Source organism: Nycticebus coucang, chromosome 11 (assembly GCF_027406575.1).
Source record: "Nycticebus coucang isolate mNycCou1 chromosome 11, mNycCou1.pri, whole genome shotgun sequence".
Lineage (NCBI taxonomy): Eukaryota > Metazoa > Chordata > Mammalia > Primates > Lorisidae > Nycticebus > Nycticebus coucang.
The window spans coordinates 93,822,341-93,843,366 of record NC_069790.1 but is presented as its reverse complement, the minus strand read 5'-3'; the positions used below and the strand labels follow the sequence as shown (position 1 = coordinate 93,843,366).

General features: G+C 38.3%; 1 protein-coding gene across 9 annotated transcripts in view; it reads left to right on the top strand.

The window, feature by feature from the left end:
* The window catches only part of CADPS2 (calcium dependent secretion activator 2), a 504,393-nt gene that overhangs the window by 454,298 nt on the left and 29,069 nt on the right, over positions 1–21,026 (top strand). For all 9 annotated transcript variants that reach the window (XM_053609275.1, XM_053609274.1, XM_053609271.1 and 6 more), the window contains 2 exons: positions 10,376–10,459; positions 10,567–10,599. In XM_053609275.1, the coding sequence (XP_053465250.1) occupies positions 10,376–10,459; positions 10,567–10,599 (117 nt within the window). The remainder of the gene's footprint in view (positions 1–10,375; positions 10,460–10,566; positions 10,600–21,026) is intronic.

The following is a 21,026-nucleotide window of genomic DNA, read 5'->3' as shown; positions in this document are numbered from 1 at the left end:
TGCATTGAATGTGTAGATCCCTTTGAAAAGCATGGACGTTTGGTGAGATTAATTCTTCCAATCCACAAATGTGAATGTCTTTCCCTTTTTTTGTTGCCTGCTTCAGTTTCTTCCTTCAGGGTTTTATACTTTTCAGTGTACAAATTTTTCACCTTTTTGGTAAGTTTATTCCTAGATATTAAATTCTTTTTGATACTATTGTAAATGGAATTGTTTCTTAATTTTCCTTTTTTTTTTGAGACATTTCTTACCTTATTTCCAGGGTTAGAGTACAGTGGCATCATCATAGCTCACAGCAACCTCAAATTCCTGGGCTTAAAAAATCCTCTTGCTTCAGGCTCCCTGGTAGCTGGAACTATAAGTGCATGCTACCGTACCCAGCTAATTTTTCCATTTTTTGTTGAAACACGATATCATTCTTGCTCCTGACCACAAGTGATCATCCCACTTCGGCCTCCCAGAGTGCTAAGATGCTGTCCTCATAGAATGAATTCAGAAATATTCCTTATTATTTTTGGTAGTATTTAAAGAAGTTTGGCATTAATTTTTCCATAGATGTTTGGCAGAATTCACTTCAGAATACATGTGGTCCTAGATTTGCGAGGGGGGCAGTATTTGAGTACTGATCCAGTCTCTTTATTTGTTATTGGTCAGCTTCACTTTGTTCCTTTGGTGGTGTCATGTTTCCCTGATTCTTCGTCATTCCTACAGCTAACACTGGTTTCTGTGAATTTGAAGGAACAGTGACCTCTTCCACCATTTACAGATTGACTTCAGGAGGGAAAGCCCTTCACCCATCACCCCAGCTCGAGAGTCCATGTGGGCCAGCTGGTGGGATCTTTGGGCTTGCCTGCTGTCAGAGTCCATAGGCAGATAGACCTAGAGCCAGAGTCCATGGCCAGGATAAATGGTGGTTTTATTTCATTAAGAAAACCTAAACATTTTATAATACAATGATTTTTACACATGTGCATGTGTAACCAGCTACCGTGGTGATTTTGATGTTAGGAACCCTGAGCCAGACTTCGAGAAACACTGCTCTGGTAAATCTCCATCCAGACTGACACGTAAATTATCTTTAAACTTCAGTATGCATTTTTAAAAGGGCTATAAGATAATTTGTTCACATTTCTCTTTCTAAAGAGGAGATGAACTTTTTTAAAAAGAGAGATTTGTGAAGGACCTACTGTGAAACAACCATTGTACATGTGTGATTTTATTTAAACTTCAAATTATCTATAAAATAGGCAGTCTTACTCTAAGTCAGTGATAAGAACATAATTCTTAGTGTAGTTTTATAAACTGATCAGAGTCACACACCTACTTAGTGAGAGGGTTAGGAATCAAGTCCTTGAGCTTCAGATTCCTAATCTAGTGCACTTGATTATTTTAAATCTCCAGGAAATCCATAAAAAGCAATAAGCTTGTAAAAACTAAAATATACAACTTCTACATTAACTATCTTTATGCTTCCAGATTCCAAGAGCCATGTCCTAGACATTTTTATAACACAATAATTAACTCAATATAAAGTAGATGAATAGTTAATTTCTTGTATCTCCAATATTTGTTCCCATATTTCAGTTGTCCTAGCATATTGGTATTTATCCATTTGCTACATTTGGATAAATAAGGAGCCACACTTTCTCCCCTCTTCAGTTCCACCTCCCTACCCTCTTCGTATCTCACATGTCTCCACAAATAGTAAAGAATGAGCCAGGGCTCAATCACGCACAGCAGCTGACAGTGTGGACCCTTCCTGCACCAACTTTTCATGTTCCTCAAAATTGTCTGGTCCTCACATTTCTGTGTACTTTTCTTTCCATGAGCACCTAAATTATGATATTCTCTGGGCTTCCATCATCAGTCATCTTTTGAACTCATTCAAGAAATTTCTTTGACTTTCACACTTCTGGTTTCAACTATCTGATGGTGATTCCCAACTGTGTGTGTGTGTGAAAGGCCACAGGGAATCGTGATCGCAAGCCCAGCTTCAGACCTGAGTTCAAATTCCAACTCTGCCACGACTGTCTAAGTTTGGGCAAATTACTTTAAGCAATCTTTCTATGGCTCAGTTTTCTTACCTATAAAGTAGGAGTAACAGTACCACTTATTAGTGCATATTAATAGAGACTTAGAACACTGGCCAACATGTTGTAAATACTGTTTTTCTATTAGTTAATTTTGTTACTGTTGCTCTTGTTATCACTTGAAAACCCAGTTGCCAGTGGCCTCCTCTGTATCTCCACAAGCTCAAGATCTGTAAAGACATCTACCTCCCCTCAACCCCAAGCACTTCACATTTTGCATTTGCATTTTGCATTTTCCATTGGCAGTACAGATCACACCATTGTAAAACCCCATCGTCTTAAAATTCTTACCATTCTATGATCCTTTCAAGCACTTCACACAAGAGGACAGCAGGGTTTATTGCATCAATTTCCTAAATACCCCTTTTTCTTGCCCGCTTCATTCTCACTGATGGTACTCTCTTCCAGACCCTCATCACTTCTCCATCTAAATTCTTGCATCACTGATCTCCACCATGTTCCCCACCCCCCATTCCACCCTACAGCCAGACTGCCTTTCCAAAATACAGACTTGGTCATTTCTTGCCAAAGTGTCTTTCATATGTTGTTGGTATTCTTTTATGTTGATGCCATTATGTCTTAAATTTTGCCTCAGGTGCACCCTGCTCTTGAGAAGAGGTTGAAAATGTATTTGGGAGACCCCAGGATGTTTGAGCCTCATGATGATACAGTGTCTGACAGTGCAATGTTCCTATATTTAACCAGCCTTGGGACCCTTTACACCAGAATTCCTAATAATATCTAACAGAAATTAACATTCCTGAAAATAGGGTTTGTGAAAGGTTGGCCTATAAGAAAAAAGTTTTTTGCAACACCTATCGGTCCTTTCACAGTCTAATTGTTCTTGTCCTTATACTATTGTCACCCACGTCCTAAGCTCTTGCCCTTGCAGAGTTCTGGTCATTTAGCAAGACCTCTATGCCTTTTCATAATCCTGCCTTTGCCCCCGGAAGGAGAGACCTTTCTTCCTTTTTTCTTAGAATTTGACTGGAAAAGTCTGGCTGTGTTCTCCCTCCTAGAAGCCATCTCACCCTCCTAGGCACGTTTAGCTTGGTTGTGTATCTACTTCCTCTGGCTTCCCCCACATGGTTACATGTGTGTCTCTGAACCCCTTGAGAATAGGAATCTTGCTCTCTTTATCCTTTGTGCTTTCTATACTACTTGTCACAAAACAAATACCCAGTGAGTGTTTGCTGAATAAATGGCATTAAGAGAAGATGGAAGCAAATCAGGAAAATGATCCGGAAACTCGCTCTGGCATCAGTACTGTTGTTCTGTTCTGTCCATACCTGGAACATGGAATAAAGCCCTTTATTGATATAAGATTGTTTATTGTGATTGATTGATTTATTGCCCTAAAGAAAAAGGGCAATATTCATTTTTAAAAAACGATTGAAATTCATAGCCAAAAGGTATTTTAGAGTCACAGTGTATAGCCATATGCCAGAAAATAGGCCCCAAAGCTAGGCACGGTAGCTCACACCTGTAATCCTAGCACTCTGGGAGGCTTTAGCTTGAGAGCAAAAGCAAGACCCTGTCTCTACTAAAATATAAAAACTGAGGCAAGAGGATCACTTGAGCCCAAGAGTTGAAGGTTGCTGTGAGCTATGATGCCCTGGTACTCTACTTAAGGCAACAGTCGACACTCTGTCTCAGCAGGAAGGAAGAGAGGGAGGGAGGGAGGGAGGGAGGAAGGAAAATATGCCTCAATGCTGAGAATCTGATGATAAAAAAAATAGACAAGGTCCCTGCCCACAGCAAGCTGGCTAACCCTCGGAGGAGACACATTAGCAAACATAGAATTACAGTCAGACAACTGTGGCTTGTAGCAGAACCTATGATAGAGGGACTCATCTAATGAGGAAGGACAGGGAAAGTTTTCCCAAGCTGGTAAAACTTAAGCTGAATCTCCAGAGGATAAAAGAGTTACCCAGGGACAATAGGACCATTTCAGTAGGAGGAACTACAGGCACTAGGGCCTAGTGTGTGATGAGGCTGCAGAAGTGCAGAAGCTTGTAGGATGCGTTAAGGAGCTTAAAGTCTTTATCTTAAGAGCAATGGGAAGTCACTGAAGGATGGGGATAGAGAATTAAATCAAATTTGCATTATAAGAAGATTCATCTGACTGCCTGCAGCAAACATTTGGAGAGGGGGTAGTGGGAGGCTGTTATGTAGGTCTGGAGTGAACTAATCTAAAGATATTTAAGAGGAACACAGGGAGGGCGTGGTGAGAAGCTCTTAGGTGTATGGCTTGAAGCACGGGGTGGATGGTGGCATCTCTCACTGACGTAGGTATCCTGGAAGAGGAACAGATGTGGAGGGAAAGGCTACAACATTGGACATGTTTGGAGTTGACCTGCTTCTGAAACATCCAAGGGAGGAAGCAGCAGGGAGAATATCTGGATATTTAGGTCCGGAGCTCCAAGGAGGAATATGGGCCCAGAATATAGATGTAATTTTAAGATTTCAATTAAAAGTGATTCTGTATCAGTAGCTACTGTTATCAGGTGAGGTGCTATAACTGAAATCCCTATAGAAAAAAATGGAAAGCCAGTGTAAAGGAAAGGAGGAAAAATTAAGATAATTCTAGCCAGAAAGGAATTTAGATCATTTTTGTTGAGAAAAAATAACAGGAGGAACGTTAAATCTTGCCAAGGAAAGGGTACACGACATGTCATATTTATTGCTACTTTATGTTAAAATTAAATCAGCTAAAGGCTGGGGTGAGTCAGAGGAGCTGGACGCTGGTCCCACCAGCTAGGTCTCCTTACACCACTCATTGTCTTCATCAAAAAAGTAAAGCTATTGGATGAAAAAAATATCTACAGTCTATTCTCAGTTTGCAATAAGAATCCTGGTGGTGGCTTATCCCTGTAATCCTAGCATTCTGGGAGGCCAAGGTGGGTGGATAGCCTGAGTTCAGAAGTTCAAGACCAGTCTGAGCAAGAATAGGACCCCATCTCTACTAAAAATAGAAAAAACTAGCCAGTCATTTGGTGGGCACCCGTAGTTCCAGCTACTTGGGAGGCTGAGGCCAGAGGATTACTTGAGCCCGGGAGCTTGAAATTGCTGTGAGCTATGACTCTAGAGCACTCTCCAGGGTCACAGAGTGAGACTATGTCTCAAAAAATAAAAAATTAAAATTAAAAAATAAGAATCCTTCCATGTGTATGTGGAACTTGCTGGGGGAGGAGGCACATCTTTTGTCCCCAGGCTTTAGAATCCCATAGCTCAAAAAATGCTAGAGTTGGAAGAGAGCCCTGAAGGTCATCTAACAGGGACTTTCAAACATTTTTATAATGTTTATAAGATGTATATTTTATATAAATTTAAAATGTATACAAGATATATGTGCGTGATACCTTCAGGTATGTCTTAGCAATGCAAAATACAACATCACTCAAAGCAAAGCTGCTTTGATTGAAAAGGGAAATGAAACCTGGTTACCAGAGTCCAATTCCATGATTCATGGGTGAGGAAACAAGCCCAGATGGTAGACACCAACAGAGCTGTGAGTTGACCCTGTGGTCTCTGAGCCTATAACCTAACATGCATAACTCCATTCAGAACTCAGCAAGGCCAGAGAAGACTGACCCTCCTAGTCCCTCGCAGCCTCGTTGTCTCTGGCTGCACAGACCAGCCTGTGCACCCCCCTTTCGTGTATGTGCTGTGGGACCAGCTTGGGCAGGCAGCCAGGGAGGGCAACTGCATGTCTGGTCGGTGAGAGTGGAAAGTATTTTATTTAGTGATGAAGATGCTGGAGAAGAACTAGAAGAGCTGAAAGTGAGAGCTGTCAGAGCAAAGATGGAAGAAGTGACGACTCTCCAAAGGCACTGTTGGGAACAGGGGCTGGGCCAATTCTAGGTATGGATTAAAAGACCATCACAACAATGATCCTAGATCCTCAATTATTGCAATAAGGGATTTAAAAAAGGATGACTTTCTCATTGAGAGCATAGATAGATATACAGGTGTATATATAGGCACATGTATCTTTCTTAAAACTTAGAATATTTTCCCCTGAATTCTTTGTAAGAATAAGATGAACAGAAGACAGATCTTATCTAACTGCCCAGATGATAAAATTAAAGCATCTTCCCAGTTCGATCTAGTGAAATTAATTTGATTAAATTTACTCAGTTTATTCATTTCTATCAAGAGCATATATTCAGAAGGCACCTGTTCAAATACAAGTATGTGCTCAGAAGGAAAAACATATACTGTTAGGAGCCATTGGCAGAGGAGAAGTCCAAAAAAAATCGTTCACTCTGTCTGTGGGGATCACGGGAAAAGGAACAGTGAAAGAAAACAGTGTGGAGATTTCACTGACATGGGCTGAGTGTGCTGTTTTGGAAGTTGTTTTCGATCCTTCCCAGAATAAGACATGTTACAGATAAATACACGCTGTTAAACGGCATCCTTCCTGCACAAGATGTGTGGGATCTGGAAGGACCCTTGAGGGATCAATGGGAAAAGAAGAAACAATCATATTATATTGGAATAACATTTACATCCTGGTTCAGAGAAGCATCACTTTCTTTTTCAGTCTGTAATATTCTGTGTGGATTTTTAACAATACTAGATAGTGCCAATCTTAGCCAACAAACCCCAAACACCTGCTAATATATATCCCCAATTTCAGTCCCCCACAAAAAAAAAAAACACTTAGTTTTTTATGATCAGTCTTACTCTGGATGACTGTGTTTCCTGTGGAAGATTTTGTAAATTGCAGTGTTAATAATGCAGAATCTCATTTACTTCAGAAAATACCACCATTAACAAATCAAGAACTGTGTGTTTTAAACCCATCAGTCTATAGCTAGAATCCTCCCCATCACTTAGAATGTATGGTTCTGCCTTGCCTATGAATCTTATAGCCTGTCAAAATTCAATAGGAGGTGCAGACCCACCTGCTTCACGGCACTCTATGTTCATTTCAAGGTGCTTTCATCTTTAATTTCCTTGGGAGAGTCTATCACTGAGGCAAAGGCAGTAATTACCTAGACAGACTTCAGATGTTCAGTATTATTCAAAGAAACCCAGCACAAGGCATCCATGATAAAGAGCAGGGAAACAAAGAGATTACAGTGTTCCTTCTGATCCCACACCACCCTCAGGAGAATGGAAAGCAGGAGGCAAACCCCTGCGTATTTATATACTCCCTGAGCTAAACAGAGAGTCCATAGGAAGCAGTTAAAGATGCGGCCACTAACCCCAGCATTTACTGGATTTCTTTGGAATCTTGCTGTTTTATGCAATTAAAAGCCAGATCAAAAATGTATCATTACTAGTCAAGCTTGATGTTAATAATGGAGTTTGATTTTTAAGGGAGCTCTTCTGCTACGTGTACCTCAGCAATAATCTTGCGGAGAAACCCTTCTGGTAGGAACCGTGTCAGCTGGCTGATTCCAGAGGTCCAGTCACTGTTCACTATGACATAAGCATTTAGATTTCGTGTTGTACCCCGCCTCCCCAGACACCGTTTGCTATAAGGAGGAACTTAAGGAGAGGCTCTCTGCTATTTTTGAATGCTGGGACATGGTCTCAGCAGAGCATAGGACTTACTCAGATATAATCCAGAGCTTCTTCATATGCAGAAGAGAACTTGAGCCAGACAGGCGGCCAGATACCACAGTAGAGAGAAACCTCTGCCCTAAATTCATCCACAAGTAGGCTTTCCCAAGCCTCACTTTATCCACTCCATTTCTGTTAGCCTACATCTCTGCTGCTCTTGGGCCACCCATAAATGAAGGAAGGTCACCCCATATCCGCTGGTCAAAGTTACCCTCTCCCTCCTCCCATTTCAGTTACACTTGCCCATCTGCCCAGGCCCATCAGACTTCTGCCTCATGTCACCTGTGGTTGTGTTCATGACCATCTCTGCCACTACTTTGTACGTTGTTGAAGGCAAAGGGCTATGGCTCTTGTACCTTTTCATTTACTAGCTTAGGTGCTGAATAATAATAACTATAACAAAATGACCTTCATTGAGTACTTCCTATCTTCTGGGCGTGTTACATGTATCTTCTCATTTAAACCTTGCAACTCCGTAGCATGATGGTAAAGAACATGGGCCTTGGAGCATAACACCTGTATTCACAGCCTTTCTCTTTCTGCCATCTGCTAAATGATCTTTGAACTCTAACATCCTCTGATTTACAGCCTCAACTCTATTCTACCTTCATGAAAAGCCTCACAGATTTCATTGAATTAGACCCATTAGCTAAGAAGAACCAAACTCATTATTACTCCTATCACTAGCAATCTGAAGGCAACCCCCATGAACTTGTGATTTTACATATTTAGGTTACCATATAATGGGTAGTGAAGGAACTAATCAGACCAGCAGTGTTAGTGTTGTATTTTACATTTCTTTACTGTTTTGCTACCTTCTCATCACCCCTGATCTTCACACTATCCCTGAAAAATGGCCAGGACCTCTGTCATGTTCCCATTTTACTGATGAGTACACTGATGTAAGAGAAGCAAAATGACTTGACATTATCTCACAGCCAGACAGTAGCAAAGCTCTGGCTCAAACTGAAGTCTCCTCAATCCATGTACAAGAGCCTTAGCTCCGCCTCATTGTCCCTGAGCATCAGTCACGAGTGTATGCAAACACTCACGAGAAGCAGTCCAGAATCAGGTGTTGTACTAGAGCCTTCACGGGTTCAGGCCGTCTTGTAACTATAGCAATTGTCGCTTGTGGCAAATGAGATCACCCAGGACACACTTGCTCTCAAGATTTGAGTTACAAGAGATGAGGCATTTTCCACAGAGGGCCATTAAGTTTGGAATTCCCTTCCCTTGGTCTGCCATAGCCCTAGAGTATTAGTCTTCTGGGCCTTTGCAAACCATATCAAGTTGAGTTAGCCACTCATGATTGGTGAGAAATCCTAACAGGCAGGAGGGAAACAGTAAATTGCCTTTTAGTTGTCAGCAATTTGTAATGTTGTGGTTTTCGCTGTTTGTATCCTTTAGGGTAACCACCCAGCCGTACGTTAATCTCAGTCTGTAAAAAAAAAAAATTTGTCAGCAGGCTGCACAGTTTTGTTTCTGTGTTCTTACATCATGTCACAAGTGATGTGTTGGGGAAACCTATGGGGAAGTTTTTGTTTCTTTTGCATAAACTATTTTGCAGTAATTGATCAGCCATAGAGAAAAGATGATCTCCTGTGCACTCACAGTGAGTCCTCTGGCCACCAGAGGCCAATAAGCCGTGTCCCTAGAACTATTATCACTTGGTCGAAGAAGCTGCTATGTGAACAAAAACCAGCCTCTGTTAATTTCCCTTTTCATATTTAAAAAACCTTGTCAGTATTTTCCCTCTGGGAGTGTATAATTTGTCAACAGTGCATATTGTTTTCATTCTAAAGAGGAAAGATGTGGAGCTGTAATACTTATTAATATCTCTTATTCATTGATCTTCATGCTAAATCTTAGTATGTTTCCACTCAGTAAAATTCTCCATATTTTTATTATAGTACACTTGAGATTTTTTCATTTGATAGAAATATAAATTTTTAGGTATGTAAAACACTTTTGAGACGAATTTCGATCCCACCTTCTCCTCTCATTGCCCCCACACAGAGAGACGCACATGATCTATTTAATTGGTGGAGGGACTGAGCCTGCATAACACTCAGCAGTGGAACAGGGATACTTATTCTCCACCTAGTGTCCCTTCTATTGTACTCTGCGGTGTGTGTGTCTGTTTTCTCTCCCCAGCTGCTGTATAAGCTTCTGGAAGCAGGGATGGTCCTTATATGTCCAATTGGAACCACTCGGTAGATGTTTATTGACCGGCAGACTTTGTTCCATTGTCATTCATCATTTATTCTTTTTTATTCAACATCCTACGTAGATATAGAAAAACCCAAAGGATGGTCACATAACATGTGATACAAAGGAATTTGATTAAGCTTGACCATGATTGTTTACCAACTTCTACACTTAAGTTAAAAAATGTTTTAAGGAATAATCTCATGAACCCACCTAACATTATTTATTAATGGTTTAAGTAATCTCACATGTATAGTGACTAGACTCCTATATTCCTATTATGCATTACCTTTTAAAATTATTATTTCCAGCCACGGGAAAGGAAAGCACTCTAGAATTAGCTCACGTTCAGAGTGAAAGAATAAACATCACAGGTTAGCCTGACCTCAGTATTCATGGTGGATTTGGGGGCCATGGGGAAAGCCGATTCAGGAATTGTTTGCCCTGCTATTAGTATGTGTACACAGTAATTTTCTAAATACTCACTACAAATTATATCATAGTTTGTTTCAGTGCTGGAGGGGGTGTTGTCTAAGCTGTCGAGGTATGACGAAGGCACTTTCCTTTCATCCATTCTGTCATTCACTGTAAGTATATGAATGAGTTCTCTTCTGCTCTTTCACTTGTTGTTACAGAATTTAGGTAGCAGTTAAGAAAATAATTCTCATAATTATCTCTTCCTTCCCCTCTTAAGGTGAAAGCAGCTGCCAAATACGTTGATGTTCCAGTGAGTATTTCTTACATCTTTTTAAAAACTATATTGTAATTCCTTTTTTAAAAAATTATAGTTCATTTCAAATGTAATGAAATGGGTTTATTTCAATAAATATTTTATTTCAAATCTTTCAACCAGTGCCATTCCCTTAAGGAGTAGTTCTCGTAAGTAAGCCCTAATCCTCGTAACAAGACTTGGCAAGGCTATTTCAGTTTACTTTCCCCGTTAGACCTCAGAAACTCTTAAGGAGGTCAGTTCATCATGACACCATGTCGCCCGAGTCGCAGAGGGAAGTTACAGCACCATAGGATGACATACAAAATGGCCCACACTGTTTATAGAAAAAATACTCACTTTTTCTTCCCTTTAAGTAAAAGCTCTAACCAATATACTATAGGAGTTAAAATACCAAAGATAAACAAGTTACATCAAAGAATTAGTTTTCTAAATACAGAGTGTTATAAATCAGTAGTCATTTATTTTAACATTTGATTTTTCACAGAACTCTTCATAAATAATTCATAACCCATGAATTTGTTCAAAAATTACATTGCCCCAGGCATGGAAATGTTGAAATTTATTTAGCTACAATTAATTCACTGGACAGATAAACCCAGCAAATTTGTGTGGCATTTTTAAGCTGATAAACCAAATTATTAATAGATTTGCTTTCACTTCTATTATGACATGTATGATCAAGACCTAAGGTATTTTGTGTAATCATATATTTGGACAAATCCTTCAGATTTAAAACCAGATGGAATACAAATCATCACTTCGCGCGTGAGGAAAATCACATCTCTGGATCACCACAATGAGTTTTAGCAGTTTGAGCCCTAGGAAGCTGTTGTGTGTGCCAGTTGTCCATGGCTCTTACTTTTAGATTACATAACCACGTTTTGTCCTTGACTTTACTACTTCTGTAGTTATAAATGGACATTATCAATTAAAAAGCCCAGGACTTTTCTACCTTTGCACATGTTTTCTCTGGGACAGGGCTTTTTAATTTATAAATGATTCCTAAAGAAGTCTTTGCATGCTCCTTATCTTGTACTTAGAATGAGAAAAGCCATGCTGGGCACTAAGCAGAACTAATCACGGGTATAGGGGCCCGCGAAGTGGCGGCACAAAAGAGTGAAAGGGAGAATAAGGAAAGATTTTATATTTGGCATCTTAAAAAGACAGAGCAGGTGATCTTATATACATCTGAATGTTGTTGGGCTTCCTAACACAATCTTATAATATAATTTGTATTTTTTTTTTCATTTACAAATGGAATGTGATGTCATAATTCTGTATGTTCTTACGGCTTTTAAAGTTTGTTATTTGTACTAGATCCCTTTCACCCCCTAGATTCAGAGTCAAAAGAGACATAAAATGGTTTGTTCGCTCTTTTCTCAGTGCAGAAAGCCCCTCCTCTAAACTCCCTCCCAAAGATTCTCTTGGGCTCTGTTTAATTATTTCAGTTGTAGGTTCACCAGAAAGCAGCCTACCCTACTCTTAGTGTTATGAGCTGAAATTCTGTACCTCTGTGGACTCTACCCATTAGTCCTGGTTCTGAGTCCTCCTCAGCAAGGCAGCGCTTCACGTATTTGGTGATAATTGCCATGTCTCCTCTTCCCAGGAGGTACGATCACTATTCACAGGCATGCACTGTCTGAGGGTCTCTTATTTTCTATATTAAACATTCTCAATGATTTTCAATAAAGCCACAAATTAAGTATCTATTTAACACACACTGAGTGCTAGGTCATGGACATACATGATGAAATGTACATTTCGTGCCTTCCAATGGTTCACAACACAGAGGATAAAGACATAGAAGATATGTCATCACAAACAACACTGTACAACCATTATACCCAGACTCTTAATGCCAATCACTCTCCTAGATGACTTTCAGCCTAGCAATCTCACTGTTAAATCAAGCCCCACCACCCCATCCAGTACAACACACTGTACCATAGCTCTGGTCTTGCTGTGAAAAATTATTAAGGGGTGAGTTTCTCCTTCAAATGTGAGCATTCTTTTATTGATGTCTGTGAGTATTAACTTTAAAAGTTACGAGATCTGGCCAGACATGGTGGCTCACACCTGTAATGCTAGCAATTTGGGAGGCTGAGGCAGGAGAATTGCTTGAGGCCAAGAGTTTGAGAACTGCCTAAAAAGAGTGACATCCCATATCTACAAAAAGGGAAACATTTAGCCAGGCATGGAGGTGCACTCCCAGCTGCTCGGAAGGTTGAGGTTGCGGTGAGCACTGATGACACACTGGACTCTAGCTCAGGTGACAGAGCAAGACTCTGTCTCAAATAAATTACATAAAAGCTGACCCTTTGGCTGTTATTCTTTTTTTATACCAAATTCTAGCAAGCATGTGTTTCTGAAGCGTCTTTTGAGAGATTCATGAGAAAAAAGAGCACCTGGGTCACTTTTCACAAAACTTAACTCAAAAAAGATGATAGGACCTATCTATACAACACAAAACTATAAAAATTCTAGAAGAGGCCAGGTGCAGTGACTCATGCCTGTAATCCTAGCACTTCAGGAGGCCTGACAGAAGATCACTTGAGGCCAGCCTAGACAACATAGTGAGATATTGTCTCTACAACAAAATAAAAAAAGGTAAAAACTAAGCCTGGTGTGCTGATTGTGCCAATAGTCCCTGCTACGCAGGAGACTGAGACAGAAGGCTAGCTTGAACTGGGAGATGGAGGCTGCAGTGAGCTATCATCATAACACTGCATTTCAGCATAGGCAACAGAGTGAGACCCTGTATGTTAAAAAATAATACATAAATAAAACTTGTAGAAGAAAATGTGGGAGAAAATATAGATGGCCTTGGATTTGATAACCCCAGTAATGAACCCAAGAAAGAAAAAAATTGATAAGTTGGATTTAAGAATTGATAAGTGTACCAGTCTTCACTGTTCAGTGAATGAAAAAACAATCCACAAAAGGTGAAAATATTTACAAGACATATATTTGAGAAGACTTGCATCCAAAATGTTCAAATAACTCTTAATAATAAGAAAACAACCCAGGTTTTTAAATGGAAAAAAAAGTATGAACAGATACTGCAACAAAGACATGCAGGTATCGAATATAAGCATATGAAAAGATGCTCAATATCAGTTGTCACAGAGAAATTAAATTTAAAAAATGAGATACCACTATGGACCTATTAGAATGGCTAAAATCTGAAACAGTGACAACAGCAAAATGTTGACAAGGATAAAAAGCAACAAGAACTCTCATTCAAAAATTGTATGGCAATTTTGGAAGACTTCCAGCTTCTTAAAAGCTAAACATAGTGTTGCTGTGCCACCCACCAATGCTAGTCCTTAGTATTTATCCAACTGACTTGAAAACATATGACCATACCCAAATCTGGCAGCTTTATGCAGCATCTCCTAAATAGAAACAACCAAAAATGTCCTTCAATAGTTGAGCAGAGAAACAAGCAGTGGTACATCCATACAGTGGTGTACTATTCAGCAAGAGAGAAAAGAGAGACGCCCTCAGGCCACTCAAAGGGACAAATTTTAAATGGATACAGCTAAAAGAAGCCAATTTTTAAAGGCTACATGCTATATGATTCCACTTATATCACATTCTATAAGAAGCAGAACTATAAAAATTATGAGCAGCTTAGTGGTTTCCATGAGTTTAGGGTCAGGGAGGGATGCGTGGTAAAGTACAGAGGATTTTTGGAGTAATGAAACTATTCTGTGTGATCCTATAGTGCTAGATACATGACACTGTACATTTGTGAGGACTCAATTTTGTAACACAAAGAATGAACTCAAATACCCTGTTTCCCTGAAAATAAGACATCCTCTGAAAATAAGACCTACTTACAGGAAAGATAAGATGTCCCCTGAAAATAAGACCTAGCGCATCTTTGGGAGCACACCTTAAAATAAGACACTATCTTATTTTCGGGGAAACAGGGTATATACAGTTACAAAAATAACTGTATATAATTTGTTCAATTAACATGGAACCCAGGATGAAAAGGAAACTATAATTAACTGACTGTGTTACAAGTGGATGAAATAAACTCACTGAAGGGGATGGGGGGGTGGGGGATGAAATGTGCCAATGTAAGTAACTTTGGAAATGAGTGGAGCCTGTAAGAATAAAAGACAAAAGAACTATGAATATTATACTCCAGTTGATAAAGTTTTTCCCCACAGGTTACCAGTTCTGAAGCCACTGTACAGATATACTATAATTGAACATTTATATAAATGAACGGTGGTCCATGAGAAGTTTCTCACTGTGAGAATAAGAGGTTAGAGGCCAAAGTGGGAGGATCACTTGAGGCCAGGAGTTTGAAACTAGCCTGGGCAACACAGCACGACCTTCGTATCTCTCTCTCTCTCTCATATATATATATATATATATATAATGTATACATTAATATATTAATATATTATATATAAATATATTAGATTAATATATTATAATTGTATGATATATTATGTAATAATATTGTATATATTGTATGATATATTGTATGATATAGTATGTAGTATATTATTACATAAATATTTTAATATATATTAAAATATATATATGCACACATATTTTTTTAATTAGTTGTACATGGTGGTGTTAGCCTGTTATTCCAGCTACTTGGAGGCTGAGGCAGGACAGTTGCTTGAGCCCAGGAGTTCGAGCTTACAGTGAAGTATGATTGTGCCCCTGTGCTCCAGCCTGGGCAACACAAAGAACTCCCCTCTTAAAAAAGTCTGAGAAACTGACACAACCACAAGGTGTCTAAAGAAGCCCAATTACTAAATGTGCTATATCCTGGGTGAGATCATAGAACATAAAAATATGTGGGATAAAAACTAAGGAAACCTGAATAAAGGGTGAACTTCAGCTAATAATACTATATTAATATATGTTCAATGACAAATGCACTATACTAACTTCAGATGACAATTTTAGGGGAAATTGGCCATGGGGTATATGGGAACGTCATGCTATCTTCACAGTGTTTCTATAAAGCTGAAATTATTCTAAAATGTTCTTAAAGGAGAGGTGCACTGTCTTTGGATTTAGTAATAGCTGGATTTTAGCTGATTTTAGGTGGCTATACGCCTTTGAGTTAACTGTATTACATTGGGCATTACTTCACTTAAATGACCATAATTTACTCATCTATAAAATAAGTGAATAAGTTATAGAACTGCATAAATCCATAAATCCTTCTAATCGTAACATTCTTTCACTTTGTGAAATCTTCATGTCTGCCCAGTTCCATCTAAGGGACAGCAGAGCCCCAAAAATATCTCCTTGAAGATACGATAAAGTGCTAGAAAAAATTCTGTAGAGAAGGGACAGTACCCTCTTACAATACTCACTTGTAGGAATTCTTTTCAAGCAAATAAAAAACATTGATTTTGTAAAGTGAAATTATCTGTGAGATTAAGTGACATTGCTAATGCCGAAAAGGAAGAATTCATGTTCCCAGAATATACTCAATTGTCAGATAGTCCTTGTAATTATAGCACAGTTGAAGATGTGTGAGCTCATAGAAAATAAACCAAGCCATTTAAATGTAATGTATTGTGACCAGACAAGTCTTATGTATTTTTGTAAAGTATACTTTTCATGACATTTATACAAGAAAAGGACACGTAAGAGAAAAAAATCTTCAATATATTCCTGAACAGAACTAAATTCCAGTGTTTCATGCCTCTCGGCAGAGAAGCTAGCAGGTCTTTCCTTGGTACATTTCTGATCACAGTGATGAACAATAGCGTTCGGTATAGTCTGGTCACTGTCAGTTAAACAACCCTCTCCCGGAGAGGAGTTCCGGTGCAGTTACACAGTTCATGGCTCCACTATAGACAATTGGAATATTCACTTGGCAAAGACCACAGATACATTTTTATGAAAGCAAGACTTTGACAGGATGAGTTCATGGTATTCAGCAGTAACTTAGAAGAGAACTCACACCTGAGAGGTGGTATTAGATGTAGGACCAGACAGCAACACTGCCAATTCAAAGTATTGTCCAAAATTAACTAGAACAAATGTTGGCTCTCCTGTAATATAGGTAAGTTGAAGCTGATAGCAGTGTGTGCTCAGTAGTTTGCATGAAAAATCATGTGGGATAATTGCTTTTGAAAAACTTGGGCACTATGGACCTACCACAGCTGTGCAAAAGAACAGTTACAAACACCGCCGGACCTGCCTGTGTTTGAATCTTTGTTCCTTCACTTCACTTATCAGGCTGACTTTGTACACCAGTTTATCTAAGGAATGAAGATATCAATATAATTATGCCTGTTATAGGCTTCTTGTGAATAAAGCAAGCACTTTTCAGGGCTTCTGCAGTGGAATGGGTGCTCAATAAATGCTATTATCATAAGTTATTATTGCTTACAATAAAAGCTAGTGTCCAGATTCTAGAAAATAATCATTCCACTCCATCCTGTGTTGATCCCATCTATATTATATGGACAAATCTTCCTGTGTTTACTGGCTTCTGATATTGTTTATTACTTAGATAAGGCCACCTGAATACTCAGTGATTTACGTCAGAATGAGAGCCAGGCAGAACTTGGGGGATGGAGCGCTGGCCCTCTGGGACGTACTCACCTGGAGAGAGAAGTACACCAGGACCAGAGAATGAGCTTCCCTGTTAAAGGAGCAGAGAACGTTGTGCCTTGTGCTGCCCAGAAGAGCATTTGTTTCCCTCATCTTTATTGCTGTGTTTTTTTGTCTGCCTGGCTCTTCCTTCTCCTAGAAGGTTAATCCGTGGAATGCCCCTGACATTCTAGCACCCATTAAGCCAAAATTCAAAAGGTTCCAAATTGGGCTGAGTCAATTAACCCAGTCCATCTACACTTCAAAAGCTAAGAATGAAGTCACATCTACAGCCTTTTAATGTCACTTTGTCAAATCCTCTTGTAGTGAACCTCACTGTAAATGGAGATTTAGTATTTTCATCATCCTTATGATCATCACTCAAGAAGACAGAAGTACATGGTTTGTGTGTTGGGTGCATATTCCTCGCTCGGTGCCGCTGTATCAGTGGCCATTCTTATAAACCCTGGGATTTTAGTGAGCCTTCTTATAGATCAGAAACAGCAAGAAAGACACTAAATGTTCATAATCTCAAACGCAGAAAGTATAATAGATCCATAAATCTCAGTAGAAAATTAAGCGGCCTCCTCTCCTTAAGTATTTCAGGCTAATATGTTAAATTATTGCTCCATTTTCTTTTAAGATTAAGATTAAACTCCTCTTTAAAGAGAGTTTCCCCAGTGACACAACAAAGTGTTTGAGCATACCAATGCTCACACCAATTCTTTCTAAACCTATGAATATATGAATTATGTCACTACTTACAGGAAATAGTGACACAGCCATGTGAATGTTAACAATGAAAACAATGTGAATACCTAAATTGTAGCTGCATTAATTATAATCCGGCATGAGATACTCTTATAACATAATAGTAGGATTCTGTTCTTTACAGTCATGTTCAAGGAACAGACAGAAGACCCTTATCCAGAACAAGAACTCTGAAATATCGGAACAATCCCTTAGAAATTTGGGGCTAAGGAAATATACATAGGGAATAGCACATGTCACATGCTCCAAGTCTAAATGATGTTTTCAGAAAAGATGTGGGTAGTATTATCTTTCATTCAGAAATTTTATCTTCCAATTTGGAGTCAAAGTATCTAAATAATAATGTTAATGAATGAAATTTTGAAAAGTGCTAAATTTAACAAAAAGGAAGGAGATTCTGGCTGCTTCATTCCTGAAATAATGTTTTGAAAGTTTTCTAAATAACAATGAGACTTTTTATTCATGGTTTTTAAAACTTAGTCTGTCATTAAAAAAATCTGAAAAGTTCACATGCTTGTGACTTTTTCATTGTTTCAATGTTGTCTGCCCTTTTTTATGAACATATATTCCTTTTCCCATCAGGCTGACTTAATATTTAAGTTCACATAAATCTAATTTGAAGGATTTTGCTCTGTATATTTCCTTTTGGTTTTCTGTGTGAATGCAATATAATAATTCTCCTTTGCAGAAAACTTGGTAAAATATAGTGTTTGTACAACATAATCATCATTGTTAGACATACACCTTCTTTTTTCTAAGTATTTGAGAAGATGTGCCTTCTTTAAACTACTCCAAATGCTTCTGAAAAGTTTCAGAATGTTTTTACTCAAATACCAAAATATAAAAATGGTTGTACAAGTGCCAAAGTAATAAAGGCTATTTTAAATAGTAAGAGAAAATTTTTGTTTTTAACAATGCCTAGGATAAATTTTGTGTTTGCAGAACTATGTTCTATGATCAGTTATAAACTGTTACTGAATCTTAAATGCCAGAGTTGAGATGTAAATAGTCTTTACTACAATTTCAAGTTTAGAAGACATGCTATTGTCTTATATTTTTAAAGATCCATTCTTTCCCTGTGATAGTGAATGACCAGGCACAAGTATTTCATTTATGAAGCATGCAGGTTATCATAAGTCAGGATATCACGGTTCCACTCTTGATTGTTGCTCTAAGGCAAGCTTTCCTAGGTTATGAGAAGTACACTTTTAAATTAAGTCAATTACACCGTAGCTTCTAGTTAATCTTGGAGACTGGAGTAGTATATTTAAAAATTTGTCTCCTTGTTAAACAGGCACCATGACAGTGTTTGTGTAGTGTATTGTTAACCTCCAGTGGAAGGTTAAGCGGCTTCTTCTGTATCTAAATCTGTTGCTGTGAAAAGTGACTGCAGGGTTGCACCCACCTACCCATGAATAGGGAAAGCGAAGACTTGCACCTGTGGGATTAGGTATAGCAGCAGGAAGTAAGAGTGTTTGCAGCATATAATTAACAAGGATTTTTTTTTTCCTCTTTTTTTTTTTTTTTTGAACAGCATGTTCATCTTGCTAGGTTAACTGGTGATTAACGCTTGAAAAAAATTTGCTGGAGTCTGCATCCTTTTCTTAAACTCATTCACTCACTGATGTATTCAGTTACTTATACAACCAATACAAGAAGAACTCACCTTAAAATATTTCATTTCTTTCTGTAGTTTTGATTTCTTAACACTGATGGGGGATTTTTTTTAGATGTTTTTGTCCCTTTATTGTGTCTTTGCTAGCCAAATTCTGTTATTTTCTGAATCAGATTAAAAGTAATTTAGGAACTTCATTTGAAGATTGCTACCTTAAAAAACAAAGTGAAGTTAGGGCTTCGTGAACTAAGAATCTCAGTGGTTTAAATGGGAGAATGAAAAAAGCCCTTTACTTATTCTAAATGGTGTTTAAGACATAGAGTGCTTGCTATGTGGTTTTTGCCATTTTCTTGTTTCAAAAACCATAATTTTTTAAAAAAAACTATCAATTTATAAAAGATTGCCAAATATAGCTCTTTAAAATACAATATCCTTGATAAAAACTCATCCAAATCCCCGGTTGTTGAAGTTTAACAGCCCACTCCTTTGGGAAAGTCGGTAGGTGCCCACTTGTATCAGAATCTGTATCTGGGGTCTCTCTGCAGTGAAATCACCTTCATTCTTTCATTTACATCCCAGAAGAACCACAAACATTGAACAGTATGCTTCCTTGGTTTGTTTTTTTAACTAAACTTTATTTCCTAATAAGATAACATTTAGAAATGGAGTTAGATGTGGTGACTTTCAAAGTGCGTAAATTTTACTGCCATGAAACAGCGCAAGGAGCGCTGAACCAGTGATAATGTCTTCTATCCAAACACGTTTGTACTGTATGTAGAAACTGTTTAGAAGGAAAATTACATCTTTTTCAGCAATTTATCAGAGATAATTACCCTTCGTACACCAAATGAAGGATAAAGTGTTTTAAGGAACTACAATTCTAATTGGTAAATGTCACCAGCTGTTGCAGTGACTCTTACTTGTGTATATTCTCTTAATGATTATAGTCTTATGCCACAAGCTACATGAAAATATATTCACTAGGTGTGAAATTCCCATATGTCACAGTTTCTCGAGACTAAGTAAACAGCTCAAAGATAAAGGAAGAAATAGTGCCAGTGGGGAATGTCAGAATCCCAAGGATTTTTTTCCAGGCAAGTGGATGTTACTTTGCCAAAAGGGGAGAAAAGGCAATTTCAAAGAGAAAAAGAAGGAAACACTTAATTTGTTAAATCAAACTTTTAAATAAGCTTTACCTTAGACCCCCAACCAGAGAGTCTTATTTCCTTAGAAAGTTCTTGAAGTATCTCAACTTATAGATGTCAGCATTATATCCCTTGGATCTGCCAATAGAGAACAGCATTTAGTTTTCTGTTAGGCTTAATCTGTAAAGTATTTGTTAGTTTTAGATGGTGAAAGATAAACTCTTCCTGGGCAGTGTTTCATGATGTCTTATGTTATCTGGTAAGTGATTAAGGAAATACTAAAGAAATTACCCTGGTGTCAG